Source organism: Callorhinus ursinus, unplaced genomic scaffold, assembly GCF_003265705.2.
Source record: "Callorhinus ursinus isolate GAN/ISIS: 27379988/994484 unplaced genomic scaffold, GSC_fseal_2.0 scaffold13, whole genome shotgun sequence".
Classification (NCBI taxonomy): Eukaryota; Metazoa; Chordata; class Mammalia; order Carnivora; family Otariidae; genus Callorhinus; species Callorhinus ursinus.
Window position 1 is genome coordinate 44,948,517 of NW_027397075.1, and position 17,698 is coordinate 44,966,214.

Consider the following 17,698-nt stretch of genomic DNA (forward strand, 5'->3'; position numbering starts at 1 on the left):
TCAAGTAAGCCCACACAGGAACATGACTATAAGGAAATGTAGTCATAGCTAGTTACTTTCCTTTTGTTATACTTTTCTGCATTTTTCTATTTTTCTATTAATCATATGTTACCATACAGGAGAAAAGATCGATCTATATCTGTAATTGTATCAATAAAATAGTCACAATCATGATTTTTTTAAAAAACAAGCATAACAGAAGGACTGTTAAAAAGTGGTATTGATCAAGGAAATGTGAAATCATAGACGTATATGCACACACACATATATCCGGATATGGATATATTATCTATATATGTATATAGATATGTTATATAACATTTAAACATCCAGTGTTGCCTTGTTCCTAGTGACAAAAAACTAATGACCGTCAATGGGGTAGAGATACAATGTATCGTTAAAATGGAATACTATGCAGCTGCTAAAATAAAGCAAATCTTTAAGAAGTGATAAGAAAAAATTTTCAAGACCATTATTATGCACAAATAGCAGAGTAGAGAGCAGCTTTCACTTGTAAAATAAAGGACTGTATATGTTAATCACACACACACACCCACACACCCAAATGATGTTCAGAATAATAAGTAACAGTGGTTGACTCTGTGTAGAGGATGAGATTGGGGGGTCAGCTGCAGGCGGGACACTTAGCTGTCACTCTATAATTTTTATACCACTTATTTGTTTCTTGTGTGTTTGTTTAATCATGTACATGTACTCCTTATTAAATTTTTAATTTGATTTGATTTTAAGTGAGCATACCATTAATTCTTCACTATTTTCATGCATAATTTTGCCACACAAATGAATATTATTTCTTTTCTATACTGACATAAACAAAAACCCTATTTTTTAAATTTTATTTTATTATGTTACGTTAATCACCATACATCATTAGTTTTTGATGTAGTGTTCCATTATTCACTGTTTGCATATAACACCCAGTGCTCCATTCAATACATGCCCTCTTTAATACCCATCACCAGGCTAACCCATCCCCCCACCCCCCTCCCCTCTAGAACCCTCAGTTTGTTTGAACTCAGAGTCCATAGTCTCCATGGTTCGTCTCCCCCTCCGATTTCCCCTTCATTTTTCCCTTCCTACTATCTTCTTCTTTTTTTAACATATAATGTATGATTTGTTTCAGAAGTACGGGTCTGTAATTCAACAGTCTTACACAATTCACAGCGCTCACCATAGCACATACCCTCCCCAATGTCTATCACCCAGCCACCCCATGCCTCCCACCCCCCACCACTCCAGCAACCCTCAGTTTGTTTGCTGAGATTAAGAATTCCTCATATCAGTGAGATCATATGAAACATGTCTTTCTCTGATTGACTTATTTTGCTCAGCATAATACCCTCCAATTCCATCCACGTTGTTGCAAATGGCAAGATTTCATTCATTTTGATGGCTGCATAATATTCCATTGTATATAAACACCACATCTTCTTTATCTATTCATCTGTCGATGGACATCTTGGCTCTTTCCATAGTTTGGCTACTGTGGACATTGCTGCTATAAACATCAGGGTGCACGTACCCCTTTGGATCCCTCCATTTGTATCTCTGGGGTAAATACCCAGTAGTGCAATTGCTGGGTTGTATGGTAGCTCTACTTTCAACTACAAAAACCCTATCTTGAGTTGCCTTGATTTATATCTTTCCTAGAGTTTCTATGAATTTTGAAAGGCAATTAGCATGGCACATCTTCTGACTTTCAGCAAACATTTATAAAAGTTAAGCAGGAAACATTGCAGAAAGACAAAGAGTTTTATGAAACGTAATTATAATCAGGTCTATGCATTTTTTTCTTTCAAATATTATCCATATTAAGAGTATCATTTTTATAACAACCTCCTTTCTATTATCATAGACCTACAATTTCCAGCCCCTACTATATCGCCCAAGGAATACATTGGCTCCTTTTCCTGGCACTTAAATTTCATTTTCTTAAAATTATTTTCCATAGTCTGAATTTTTGAAATGCAGAATGTCATGGATTGGGATCAGTGGCACTCTAGTCTTCTAAAATAGAACATTTCTTATCATGTTTACAGAAAACAACTCAGAATATACTGGAGTTTGGGAGAACTGAAAATATCTGACATTATAATATCACTCAGAGCTCAGCAATAGAGTAAGATTTTCTTATTTTGAGAACTGCAGTTTCTCATGGTTTCCTTCTGAGCACAAGCCTCAGTTCTCCAAGCAATTATTTAGTGTGCTAGCATCTACATGAGCATATTGCTGCTATGTTTCTAATATGGTGTTTTCCCTCAATTTTTAGTACCGCAAAAATTATATTTTACAGCCTGAAAATTACAGTAGAAATTATCTAAGCCAATGGTTTTAAACCCTTTCAAGGATTGTGGACCCCTTTGAGAATCTGATACACACTGTGGACCCTCTCTCCAGGAAGCATGATTATAAACCCTTGAAGCTTATCCACATACCTTCCAGAGGTTCATAGAACTTGAGTCACAAGGTCTATGTCAACCTTCATCGGACAGTGAGGGGAAAACCCAGCATATTCTTGAAAAATGATCAATATTCTGTACATAGTTGTTAGACATTATTAAATATACTATTCTTAGAGTTTTCATAAAATCCTATGAGGTCGCAAGCACATTTATTGTTATTCACATATTAGGAAGACACTTAGAATATTCACATGAGGAAACAACTCAGAAAATTTCTTTGATGTAGTCAAATTCACACGGTAAATAAATATTAGAACTAAGTCTCAAATCTAGGGCTTCTCTTTACAAACTCTATCCCTTTTCCTTGCTTTGCACTCTTTCCTTTAGTCCACTGTTGGCAAACTTTTTCTGTAAAGGGCCAGATAGTAAATACTTTCAGCTTTGCAGGGCATATGGTCTCTGTTATAGCACAAAGCCAGCCAAAGACAATACTAAAATGAATGGGTGTGTTGTGCTCTAATAATTACATAGCAGGTGGCAGGCTGGATTTTGTCCACAGGCCATAGTTTGCTGACCCCTGCATTATTTCGTCTCTACATCAAAAATAACTTGGTCTTTTAATTTAATTTCCTGTTTTTAGTGTTTTTATCATCATGATTTTGACCTTGTTACATGATCATTACTACAATATTCTACATGCTAATGGAATCCCTAAATAATATCACCAATAACAGCAAAATTTCTACCTAAAAGCGAAAATGAGAATTTTACATATCAATTTTTATTTTTATTTTGAGATAGTTTCACTGATGAAACCATTGTACAGGGAGGTGGTTTGGGAAAACAATCTCCTTCAGTAATACAACAGGAGTCAATATTACATGTGAAAAATTAAAAAAAAAAGTCCTAGTGATGGCATTAAGGGAGACAAAGTTTGGGAAAGCAAATTAAAATATAAAATATATTTTCTTATGATGTTTAGTTTGTTTGAATATCAAGTAACCTTTAAAAGAGGGGTAAGTCAATGAGTATATTTGCTTATGATATTAATTAGGGCTATCGCCAAATATCTGGGTACTTCTGAGCACAGGGTAGGATTGCATTTCCCCACTTAGGCTCTAAAAGTTAGTTTGGCCAATGTCAAGTGAGTGAAAACTATGTGTGCACTGATATGAAACTCGATTAGCCAGTGTGCAGTTTCCCATGCTCTGCTCCCTTCGCCAAATGGATCAGGAAAGGACACTGAAAGAGGAAGGGCTATCACCCTTAGTCTCTGAGCAAGGACATTAGGCAGGGCCCTCCTGTCAATCCACTCTGAATATGCAGTATGAATAAAAAATAACCTTTTATTTTGTAAAGCCACCAAGATGTGGGGATTGTTTGTGACAGAAAATAACTTAGCACATCCTAATATAAAGGCATACATTTAAAAAAATCCTATAGAAAACAGATTTACACAAATACTAATTTTTATTATACCCAGCTAATAGTAATACCTCAAGGTTATATTATATATTATTTTGATGATCACACTTTGGATTATCTATATATCACTTAAATAACCAATCAACTCATTTCATTAAATTAACTACATGAAGTAAACTAACTACGTTCACTACATGAAGTAACTAGTCAAATCTAGCACTTAGCATTGTGAGAATAACTGGTTTGAGCGAACCTTAAGTTATGTGAAGGCAAACATTATATGTATTATTATAAGAATGAAAATGTATGCATTCAAGGTTTAAGAAAAAATGTATTTCTTTCTCTGTTAACATTAGTAATATAAATAAATGTGCAAAAATATTGGCTTATTTTAATAATAAGGTAATAAAAATTACTCTAATAAAATCAGCTTACTCTAAATTAATATACTGTCATTCAAGATGCAAACTATTTTCACGTACATAATCTTATTTAACTTTCCCAACATCTCTGCGAGAAATACTAGCCCCACTGACACACGAGAAAATTAAGGATAACAGAATGGTGACTGGCTCAAGAATACAACTCTAGCTAGTGGCAAAAACAAAAACCTGAACTTAGATTTTCCATAGTGATATCTGATCTTCCTTCTATTATATCATTCCTTTAAAAAACAGGGAGAAATATTTTTATCCTCAGCTGTCCTATGTGAGTAAAGCCAAGTGAAGTATCTGCATAAATATGTTCGGCACATTATTTAGTTGTAGTACAATGTATATTAAGAGGTCATGCCCACATCTATTTTTTTATTTAAAGCATAACTTCCATTATCTACAGATGCCACTGAAATTAACTATAAAAACATGCATTCTTTGAATAAGCTACTTGGGTAGGTTATGACTTATTTCATACCCCTTCTTTCCTTTTTTCTTCTCTTGCCACTTGCCCTTGGAAATTTCACTTTGTTAGCATCTTCAAAGAGGGGAACCTAAGCTTAGAAGGGAGAGGTACAGCATGTCAACTAAATTTGCCCACGTATTTGTTCTTTTTGCTTTAACAATAAAGTTGAAAGGGGAAGAAGTTTAAGATTAGTAATTAGTGTGCCTTTTTGGATGAACTGTGACTTTCGATTGTTCATATAATCAATATTTCCCCAATGGTATATTAGAACCAAGAGTTGGCTGCATGAAATTCCAATTTGAAGTTAGAATTAGTCATATCTGTAATGTACTTCATGTGCACCCAAACCACATACTTACACATGAACCTCATCTGGCCCAGGTACTTCTTTTGTTAAATATCATGCTACATTTGTAGTACCACATAAACAACAAAGCCTATTGTCCAAGAGTAAGTTTGCACAAGTCTAAAAAATTTCACACACACACACACACACACAAAGGATTGGGAAGACAACAAATATGTAGCATAATTACTAGCTGAAAGTAGACAGGCCCAGACAAATGCTATTACGTTCCTTCTTTTTTTTTTTAAGATTTTATTTATTTATTTGACAGAGACAGACACAGCGAGAGAGGAAACACAAGCAGGGGGAGTGGGAGAGGGAGAAGCAGGCTTCCTGCTGAGCAGGGAGCCCACTGTGGGGCTTGATCCCAGGACCCTGAGATCATGACTTGAGCCAAAGGCAGACAGTTAACGACTGAGCCACCCAGCGGCCCCCATTATGTTCCTTCTTTATCAAATGAAATATTTGAGACAGTTACAAAAAGTATTTTTCTGATAATCATCTCACCTAGTTTTAATCCCATTCAGAGCAATATTTGCATATTTGGTGGTCAGTCAGATGCTCTATAAAATCTATAATCTATGGCAAACAGTGCTGCATATCAATGGTTGAGGAGGGGGAGAAGACAAGAAAGAAATAGATTCTGTATTTATTCAGGGCATGAACTTCGTGGCAATTGTTTGCTTCTAATTTGGGGGTAATTTCTTGATCACATTTGATAGTGATAGCTTTCCAGAAGATTAAAAATATGTTATTGCAAACTTTTCAAAAGTACACAGAAATATATAAAAGTTTTTTTTTTTTCAGAATACAAGCAATTCCTGATTTGAACATAGCCAAGAAATGAATGGCCATTTTGTTGATAATGGCCATTCAGCCCTCCTCTCACTGGGCTCTCCAATTTCTGTCAGATCTGTACTACCTTGCTGTGGGTTTTCCTACTACCAAAAACAAACAAAAATGCTACCTCACTCCTGGGAAGATTATATCCCTCATGCTGCCCAATCCCCTTCCAATCAGCACAGGATTCTGAGAACTAGGGGCTCTGAATTGAACTTGTGACTGATGTAACATACATATGCCATGAGAAAAGGTGACTATTTCATTATTGCTTTGGAGTCTACAATATATTTAAGCAATAATCCTGCTTTATTGCCTATCAAATATAATTTTGCACTCTGCAAACTTAACTACCATTCATGTGGCATTTTCTCTGAGAAATACATGTTAACTTAGAAAATAAACTTATGTCAAGATTTCAAATGGCAGGAACATATGTTAATATCCTGAGCTAGGTTTTATTTTAATTTAGGTGGATGGGAAGAGAAACAGAATCAAAGACCCAAAGCAATTTCTTAACTTCAACGTCTGTATTTCAAATGCACAACACCAGAATTATGTATTTTGGAAAATTATTCATCCGCTTTAACAAACTGGCATAAAGAAAAATGCAAGGATATTGCAGGGTCAGTGCTAGAAGTCACCTCCCAAGACTATTTGCCTTTTAAGCTGCCTGAAAGCAGTTTAACTTTCCTTTAAAATGGGTTTCTAGGGGCACTTGGGTGGCTTAGCCAGTTAAGTGTCTGACTCTTGATTTCGGCACAGTTTATGATCTCAGGATCATGAGATCAAGCCCGGTGTGGGGCTTTGCACTCAGTGGGGAGTTTGCTTAAGATTCTTTCTCTCTTCCTCTCCCTCTGCAACAAGCCCCACTCTAAAAAAATAAATAAATAAAAATAATTGTTTCCAAAATCCAATCTGCAGTTCTTTGAGAAAAGCCAGGAGACTAGTGAAATGCCACAGAATTATGAGTGTACTAAATTAATAAAATAACACCCAATCCCCAAAGCTGCAATAACATCATCCCCCGGGAGAATGCTCTCTGTCAAATTCTACACCACTGCTTCAACTCTATTCATTTCAACACAACATTCATTTCAAATCACAACATTGAACAGAAAACACTCTTACAATTTCCCCCTCACTCTTCAAGTTATAGTTTCCTACCATATCCAACAGAAATGGTAGATTCCCTGCTGAAAGCATGCATAAGCCTCCACAGTTTTCAATATACCCTCTGCCTCTCTAATATTGACTTGTCTGTTATTTGGAATTTCTTCTGACAGTTACTCTAAACCTTTAATTTTTTTTCCTTTTTTTGGTTGTTGTCGTTGTTTGTTGTTCTTTTTCTAATCAATTAAGCATTACGTTAAACAAGCAAAATATGGGTTTGCAGTAAGTCTGTGACCATTGCCTTAACAGCTTTAGCAATTCAATATAGGTAAAAGCAAATTGAAAGTTCTGGTGGCTGGTTCGAAATACAGGAAAAATAAACACAGACGTTACATTACTGATTTCAATCTCTACACTCAAGTAGTAGAAAACAAGAGTCCTTTGTAAATAGGAGAACTGCTACTCCAAAAAAAATGTCTTCCATAAGTCTCAGCATGATGCTTTGGGATCTTACAGTTGCTAGAGACCATAGTGGTGCCCTTGTTATCTGCATTCTGACGCTCAGAGGTCATGATTTAGTGATAAGCTTGGGCAAATCCTGGCTCTGGCATTCCAATTTACTTTCCACTGGAGATAATTTCATTATATTTTAATGCCTCCAGGTAATAAAATAATCTGACATTTTATTCTTATCTTTAAACTGAACTCAGAATAGAATACAGTTGTCCATGACATCATTTTTGCCAACAGCTTGTCCTAGAGTATAAGTGCTTTCTTATTAGCTTTAAAATAACTTAAAATAGAAGACACGAATAGTCCCCCTTTAGCACTATGCTCAGGGATTAGTATATTTCCATGTAAACTTTCTTTTTTTAATCATGTATCTGTCAAGGTGGCAGTGAGGAGGGTAAAAGGTGGACAGATACATGATTTACCCTCCTCACTGCCACCTCCTTAGTCAAGGCAACATCTTCACTCACAGATTAATGGGCTAACCCTCTTCCTTTTTTTTTAAGATTTATTTATTTTAGAGGGAGGGGGAGCAGGGGTAGGGGCAAAGGGAGAGGGAGAGAGAGAATCTTAAGCAGGCTCCCTGTTGAGTGTGAAGCCCTATGCGGGGCTTGATCTCAAGACCCTGAGATCATGATCTGAGCTGAAATCAAGAGTCAGATGCTCAACAGACTGAGCCACCCAGGTGCCTCAATGGGACCGCCTTCTCACTGGTCTTCTTGCTTCCCCTCATGCCTTCCAAATGGCAGCTGAGTCACATCTTCCCTCTCTTGTACTTAAATCTTTCAGTGGCTTCCCACTGAATTCAGCATGTTGCCATGACTTACTGAGTCCCACACACCCTGGCTCCTCTTGATCTTGCTAACCTTGCTTCTTCCTCCAGGTCCTGCCACATGGACTCATCTGTATTCCTTGAATATGCTCACATCTGTCCCACTCAGGATCTTTGCTATTGCTGGCCCTCTGCTTGAACATATCTTTGCGTTCTTCTCTACCTAGCTGACCTTTTCTCATGCTTCCAGTTTCAGCTTCCATGTCACCTGCTCGGAGCTCTTAAATCAGTCTTCTTTAGAACACCTCCCTCTCCCCGCTCTGGCTCCTCTATCTATTCTCTATCACCACACATGAACTTCTTGGGTAGCATTTATTTTCATCTGTTAATGGTCTTGTTTTTTTTTTTTTTTAATGTCCTGATTAATCGCTGGTCTCTTCTGCCCTAATGAGAGCTTCAGGAGGGAAGGGAGCCCATCTACCTTGCATTCTTTGTCTGAATTAAAAATAAACAAGCAAATGTGTGTGGGGGGGCTACTAAAATGAAGCTTCCAAATAGAACACAAGGTATGAAATCTTGGCCATTTTTTAACTCTCTTCTCTTCATAGAGTGGACTCGCATGGCCAATGAGTTGCAAGCCTGCTGCTTAAATATTCATTTCAATGTTCAACTTGTGTTAGTCACCAAGGCCTGTTGATTCTCGCACCTAATTACTTCAACATTTTGTCTTCCTCTCTTCTTGCAACACCAACTCCACCCATCCCAGTCAACCATCCCATCCCCCTTCCATGGGTCACTGGGATGGGCTCCTAATTGCTCTCTCCACCAACAGTCTCCACGCATCCTCTTCTTGATAGATGCATCTTTTAATGTCACTTTTAACCTGTCACTTCACTTTCCAACAACAGCAACAATAACAGCAACAACAACAACAAGTAAACTCAAAACCAACCCATGTTCTATCTTATTATAGTAGGTCTCAAAAATCACATTATATTCAACTGCACCCTTCCCAACTGAATCAGTCAATAGTATTTCCCACTACTCTTTAAACACTCAAATACTTACTTTTCTATCCCCAAAATAAACCAAGCTCATACCTCTCTTTGTATTCTTGCTCAGCCATATCACAGACTAGGAGGTCCTTTCCCCCTCCTTTGATCTAAACCAAAACATTTTCTTCAAAGCCATAGTTCAACTCCAGCTTCTCTCATGAAACCTCCCCTCCCAGCTCCAGCCCACGTGTACTTCCCTCTTTCTCAATTCCTAAACCATTGTTTAAACCACTCTTCCATAAAACAATTATACAAGACTTATCTCTGTTATCCTTCGATTATTTCTTCAGTGTACATTTTCTCTCCCCAGTTGGATTCCGAGCAGGGGCTGAGTCCTTTCTATCCAGGCAGTGGCAGAAGTAGCACTTATCCAACAGGAGCCACTTACGCTGACTTACTGATTTACATGGTCCTGATGAGGAATCCCTTCAACTACAAACAACGGTTCTAGATAACTTGCAATCCCCAAACAGAACATAATGTTCCTTGGCCCTAATCTCTCCCACATGAACTCCCAATGCCTACAACGTTCCCTTTCCACCTTCATTCACCTGGGAAACTCCTAATTCTCTTTCGGGTCTCAACTAGGACAACGTTTACTAAGAAAAGGAAAGCACTGTCCCTTCCTTACCCATCCACCCATCCCGGTATCTACCTATAGTGTAGTTCCTATAGATTCCCATTAAATAATCTTAATCCATAGCATGTGGCACTCTATATTATAAATGACTATTTGTCTACTGGCCTCCCTGACTGGTCTGGACACAACTTAGGCTCAAGTAATTTATCTTTTATCTTGATAATAGAGTGACAATGCTATATTATTTGTTGAATAAATAAATGAACAAACTAGCAAAAAAGCTGGCACTAAAATCTGTTGAAAGAGCTAAGAATGTAGTGTAATAGGTATCAATTTAGTTTACGTAATTTACAACAGGCCACAGTTCATACCATTAGAATGCTTATTTGTTATTAATTCCAGTTGTTAAGCACCCACTATGGATCAAGCATGGGGATACAGAAAAGACTCAAACACATAAAATTCCTAACCTCATAGAATGTGTATCTTACTAGGTGAGACGGGCAGGAGTACAGTGTTTGCTCCAAGGTGGAGAGCACAGAGATGCTCTCAGCAGAAGGCTTCTTTCTGCAAGAATGCTGACATTGAGACAATGCTGTCTTGGACCAAAATGGTGGCAGTTTGAATGGTGTGTAGTGGTTACATTATGGATGTACTTTAAAGTCAGAGCCAACAGAACTGATTGATGGACTGGAAGTCAGGTCTGAGGGAATGAGAACAGTCAAGATTGGATTTTAGTCTGTGCAACTGTGGAATGGAATTTGTGCAGGGTTTGGAAGTGTATGATTTTGGAAAGAGTGTGTAGATATATGAAGAGAGTCTCTAAAATTAGGCCTTAAGTTTTAATAATCTATTTTGTATAATAGAACTTCCCTTGGGCATATTTCCCATTAACAATAAGAGTGCTTGTGGCTTCTTAGACAAATTGGTAACACTGAATAGACGAATCTTGGACAGCTGCAGCTAACAATGCTCCGTGAAGCATTGCCTATACCAGGCACCCCATAAAAGCCACTGCAATTTATCCTCCAAAATTGTCTCAAGTTCTTTTTTTAAATGACTAATGCAATGCAGCTAGTGCTAGGGGTTAAAATTTCTGGGACTGCTAAAAACCACTTCAAAGCTCACACGATTATTATCAATATGAAGATTAATAACTATACTTTGAATTCTACTGAATGGTGATTTAGATGTCAAATGGACACGTATAAAAGAAGGCAAAATTTTTATCCTGCCCTAGACCATAATCTAGTCAGAGGAGATGACCTTGACCTAGGAGTAAAAGGACGTGGAGGAAATGTGGGTGACCTGGAATGACTTAATCCATTTAAGACTAAAGTCTGAGATAGAACAGCAAGGGATCTGGGCTGTCGGGCAACTACCTAAACAACCAGAATAATCAGCTCCTGTGCTTAATGGCTATAATTTGGGGTAAGGCTGGTAATAATGGTTTATTTTTTTCATGTGTGGAAGTATATGTCTGCAAAACTTACTGAATTTGGGATTCGAAAAATGAGACTGTTTACAAACACATGATGCAACCGTAAGTCAGTATAATGACTAAGTCTCTTGCAGAATAATTCAGCAGTGGTCATGATGAGTTAGAACTTGGACTTCTGAGTTTTCATGGGGCAGAAACAAACCATTCTCATTCAGTCTGTGAGGCTCCCCCCCTTCTAGACTCTAAGTAGTCTACACAATAAACAGTTATTTCCATAGAAGAAATGGGCCAAGACGTCTAAGCTCCAAAGTTAACCTGTTATTATGGTTAGAAATCAAGATTGCCATTCTTCCAGGTTTTCACAGCCACACAACTTTTGACCTAGCTGGTGGAAATGTAAGAGTAAATATAGTTCCCTGACCTCGTCACAAAGGCAAAAATCAACATGCTCAGGTATTTATTTCACTGGAAAGTGATCGGGCACAAAGACGCATTACAGTGGATTCAGATAATGACAGGACTCTCTACAAACGTTTTTCAAAGGAAAATTTTAGGCAAGAGTTCATCCATACACTGTCTCCATGTCCTCTTATTTAGGAGTTTGATATAAAGCACTGATTTGAAAACCTTATCTACTCCACAATTTGTCAATGGCATCCCATAATAAAATGAAAACTTTTAGACTCATAATTCACACCCCAAAATCAGACACCAGGCCCATGAGAGGAAATCTCATCACCAGCATGCGGAGAAGGGAAGACTTCTTCCACCTAAAATTCCTTCATAACTGAGATGAGTCAGTTCCTTCCCTATCTTGAAAATTATGCTTTAAACCCACCTCCTTCCATGAAAAAAGACAGCTGTAACCTTTCCCAATCCCCACAGCATGGCAAGCGTGGTTTTCACTATGGGGTCTGTATTTCTAGCCTCTGGATATTTCTTAGGCACTGAATGACTAATTACCAGAAGAAAAGTCATGTATATATACCCATTCTGCTTCCTAGAAGATGCCAAGTGAATGCATAGTCAACACAAAAAGAGACGGTGTTCCACTATGTGGTCCTTTTTAACATTATAACAAACAATGTGAATAGAAGGCAAACAGCAAGCGCTTAAATTTAAATTCTTCTTGTAATCCTCATATTTCAGTGTCAATTTTTTATACATTTGCACTACTGCAAAAACAATGTATTTTTTAAAATCCCTGAAGTAATCATAATAGACAAGCATATAAGAACAGGAACAATCCGTTGAAATGTAGAGTTAAAATTTGCAAATTGAAAAAGGTGATATCAAACAAGAACTTCATGAAAAGAATGTCAAAACTGTACTCAAATCTTTTCTTTCTACACTAAAAAGTCAAAGATGCAGGAAAATTTGAAACTATTGGCCCCCCAAAAATCATCATTTCAAGACATTTCTTGACATTACTATCCATTAGTCAAATGACTCAAATGCTCTGCTCTCCGGGTTCATATGCATGTTAAATTTAAGTTAGTGTTCTGGTACAATAATTAATCCATTTCCATCATTCCTTTGTTCAACTTTTAAACCCTTTTTTCAAAATCAATTTACTAAAATCTAGCTTTCTACCTTCCATAGACCAATTTGACCAACTGTAAAAGAAAAATTCAGACATGAAGTTTAGCTCACAAGCTGTACCAAAATTAAAAAACAAAGTAAGTTGTCTCCTACCTATAGTTGTTATAACAGTGCCAGCAAAGAAGAAGGAACTTCCCAAATCCCAGTGACTGATTTGATTGGAGGTGTTTCCTAAAGGTATAATCCCTGCATTTATTGCTGCCACTATTTGCTGCAAGTTTAAAAAGAAATTTATCAGTACACATGAATCACATGGAGGCATCAAACAGTGTATATTTCACCCCAGTTGAGGAATTAGACAAAGAGAATCAATTCTAAGGCTTGGTTTTCCATTTGAAGTATACAATATAGATTAAGGCTTTATACTAAAGAATGTAACAAGTTAAATGATAAGAAAATCGTATTGGATATCAAGTGAATGGATCTGTATGGAGCACATCATATTGTACCAATATACATTTATATCTCATCCACTAACATATTCAGTGCCTTATTTGAATTAACTACTAAATACAACCATGCTTTTTAGTAAGCACCACAGAGTTAAAATACCAGATTGCAAACTTACAATTTAAATAATATATAATAGCCTCATCAAAAAATATTTCTAAAGTGCTCATCATTTTGAATGTTAAACATATACAGCCAAGCCAGGGTTGTGTATAACTGTACAGTGTATTTATTAATAAGGTCCAACAAAACAGGCTAAGAAGGAAAGGCAATAGCAATTCACTACCCCACTTCAGTTAGTCCATGTATATCTAGATTCTTAGAATCTCTGCAGACTTTTTATAAATTCTATGGCAATATCATAGCATCACCAAAATATCACCAAAGACCCATAGATGACAATCACTCAACAATATTCATATAGAGACACTAGGATCTGGATGCTGCCTAGAGTAATTCAGAGAGACAGACAGAAAGATGACATTATAATCCCTTCAATCATCAGATAGATGTTGAGCAGGGGATGGAATATCCAGAAGCACAAAACACGGAAGAGAATATGTTAGGAGAAAATTGTGTAGTAAAAGAGAGACATACAGATTGTAGGAAAAGATGTTTCCGTGTATAGTTTTAGAAATCTTTATCATTTAATTTCCAGATTATAAAACTGGAAGGAGCGTCATTTGATAGGCAAGGAAATTAAAGACCAAAGGAGGTAAAGTGATTTGTTTAAGGTTAGTTTACTGGCAAACAGACAAAACTACACTGTGAAAATGGAGGGCACTACCCCAGGAAGTTACTGTCAGATGGAAAAGAGCATGTAATCTGGAACTGAAATGCAATATAAAATTTCATTTGTCTGATTTGTTTTACCCTACAAATTAAAACTTTAATGGTTCTGTGTAAAGTTAATTGAATGGTAATGCTTTTTAAAAAATTTTAACAATAACATATTTGCTGTAAAAAATTAAGAAAATACAGAAAGGCATAACAAAGATAATAAAAATTATTCATAATTCCAGAATCCAGAGATAATTATTGTTAATGTATTAAAGTATCTATTCCTGGTATTTTGTTATACTTTTTACATGGTTGGATTTATGAAATATATGAAATGTATTCTCTATTTTTACTTAATATTTTTCTATGTATAGTTTTTCTTTGTCATTACCATGTTAACTTAATCATTGCCAGATATGTAGATGTATCTGTTCAGTGGGGAGCCTGCTTCTCCCTCTCCTTCTGTGTGCTGCTCTGCCTACTTGTGATCTCTCTCTCTCTGTGTCAAATAAATAAATAAAATCTTTAAAAAAGGGGGGATCAACGCCTGGGTGGCTCAGTCAGTTAAGCCTTCGGCTCAGGTCATGATCTCAGGGTCCTGGGATAGAGCCCTGCATCAGGCTCCCTGCTCAGCGGGGAGTCTGCTTCTCCCTCTCCCTCTGCCTCTTCCCTGCTTATGCTCTCTGGCTCTCACTCTCTCTGTCATGTAAATAAATAAAATCTTTAAAAAAAAAAATCTAAAATTTCTGGATTAATAGAAAACAGATTCGATTATATGCTTCTGCATTCAGCTTACTGGAGAGCACATCACATAGCCTCTGAAAAACTCATGAGACAAGGGGAGTGGAAAAGGCAAAATCATCTTCATATTTTCAAGAAAATAGCTTTGACTTCATCAGACATCTGAGAGGGTCTTGGGATAACATCTTGAGAACCACTGCTGTATACTGAACTTTGTTTCATATTGTTTTGTACCTGGAGAACCAAAGTAGGCAAGCTTATAGCTTTACAAATAATGGTATTTCACCTCTTCATCTTCCAAAAGTTATGTTTTACTACCTTTCATCCCTTATTACATTGGTCAGTATTTCCAGAGCAATGTTAAATAAAAATAAGGCAGACTTTGTTTTTTGTAGCATAAAATCCTCAATGTTTTAGTGTTTTATCATTAAATATACTGACTACTGGCAAGAAAATGGCATTTAATTAAATATTATAAGAGCAAGCAAATAAAAAGGATGGATAAATAAAACCTGAAAAATCTAAAAATGTCTTTGGAAATATTTTCAGATAGCAACAAACACAAGGGAGGTGCACATAAACATTGTAAGCACAGGCTCGTAATCTCCAGCTTTGCAACTCCCAGAAAAACTAATGCTGCCAGTAAAAATATCAAGGAAAAGGAGGGTGGATTTAGATACATTGTAATTACATCCAAAGTATATTTTTATATTTTTAGACATTTCTTTAACATATTCATTCAAAAATATTTATCAATTGTTTATGATGCTAGGCAATGGGGAAACAACAGAGAAGTAAAAAAAAAAAGACATGGTGACAGTTATATATATATATATTTTTAAGGTTTTATTTATTTGTCAAAGAGAGCACAAGCAGGGAGAGTAGCAGGCAGAGGGAGAAGCAGGTTCCCCGCTGAGCAAGGAGCCCGACGCAATACTTGATCCCAGGACCCTGGGATCATAACCTGAGCCAAAGGTAGGTGCTTAACCAACTGAGCCACACAGGCATCCTGGGTTACATAGTTATAAATGAGAAAAGATAAGGCATGTCTTTAGACTCCACCCCATTAAATACAATTAATTATTTTATTGATTAGAAGCAAGGTAATTTCTTCAACAATTGACTTAAAACAGCCTACATGGTCCGCACTATTATTTTAGCCCGTTCTTTTGTTAACAATGATGAGATGCAAATTACCCAGACACTTGGATAACATCCACAAATTATTTAAATGCAAAAGAAGTAAATGTAGACTTAGAAACAGTAATGTCTTATAACGTGTGGGTTTTAAATAGTTACCACAGAACTGTGATGATTGCAACAGAGGCTTGAGATGGAACTGGGAATATGTCACTATGAGAATGAGTCTACCACGAGGCTATTTGGAATATTCTTGTGAATTTATTTTATATTTTTGTACAATACCTCTTGGTCAATATCCACAGGAAATGGTTGCCCTTGGCAAGTATACTGAGATAGATCTAAGAGTCTTGAATTTCAACATCAATTCAGGCTATCAAACACTTCACAAATGCTTTCCTCAGAACTGTTTCTGTATGTTCCATATTATGTGACTAAAGTAACAATCACTTCATCAATAATAAAAATTCATTTTTCCATGAAAGGTAACTTTTGTAAACAATCTAGTCATGTTGACAATTTACAAATAAATTGAATTGTTTAGAGTAAAGGAAATTTGGGTCCTACGTATCTAATCCTAACACAGAATTACTTGAAGTGCTGATTAAAGAAGGACTTCCAAACTTAAAATCTACAATAGAAAGAGTATAAGATAATCTTGTTTGGATTCACATTTAATTTTGATCTTATAGACAATCATAGAATGTGCATTAAGAAAAGGAAGTTGAATACATGGTTCTAGTCAGGAGTATGAGTGAAACTTCAGAAATAGAGCTCTAAGAGCTTTGTACTCATTGAAATGATAAAGGTAATTACTCATAAAATTAATGATGAATAATCTGAGTTTCCATGACAGTGATGTCTTTAGAACAGAAGTTCACAGAGTTCTACTGTGATTTTGTGCACTCTTGAATTGGAAGAAGTTGTCTCAGGGTCATTTGGCATTTTGGAACTATATTCAGCTTTGACACCAAACACTGGTAAGACACACTTATTTGTAATTGTGTGAGACCAGCCTTGGAATGCAAGGCAATCACTGACAATCATGAAAATGTTTCCGTGAGTCCAATGCTTAGGAACAACTTTTTCATGTGTTATAAAGGACTTGACCAGCTATTATGTCATTGAAGGAAAATGTGTTGAAAATTAAATAACCCCACGGAAGACCTAAAGAATATATTGTTTTAAAAGTAGGTTATATCATGGATCTCAAAATACAGGTGACACCAGAAGTTCTAATTTTGTTTTTTCTCCTCTTTACTCAGAGGCCCAGATGTTCACGTTCATCAAAACAATACAGAATGTTCTGAATGCCTTCCACAAATTCCTCCTCTATTTATACTGTAATCATGATTTCATTAAAATATATTTTCATACCTGTAATCCTAAAAGTAAAGTCACATTAATAATTTGAAAGTTTTAAGTGATGTAAAAATTCTAAATTACAGCTATCAGGTATTAGTATCTGAGTTACACCAATGATGTATGCATAACTGGTCCAATGACAACTTCCTTTTTAAATTTTATTTATTTATTTAAGTAATCTCCACACCCAACATGGGGCTGGAACTCACGGAGAT

The 17,698-nt window shown here is 36.3% G+C and overlaps 1 protein-coding gene across 6 annotated transcripts in view; it reads right to left on the reverse strand.

Moving 5' to 3' along the window:
* The window catches only part of KCNK2 (potassium two pore domain channel subfamily K member 2), a 223,208-nt gene that overhangs the window by 96,711 nt on the left and 108,799 nt on the right, over nucleotides 1-17,698 (reverse strand). For all 6 annotated transcript variants that reach the window (XM_025878010.2, XM_073900170.1, XM_073900169.1 and 3 more), the window contains exon 3: nucleotides 13,101-13,218. In XM_025878010.2, coding sequence (XP_025733795.1) covers nucleotides 13,101-13,218 — 118 coding nt within the window. The remainder of the gene's footprint in view (nucleotides 1-13,100; nucleotides 13,219-17,698) is intronic.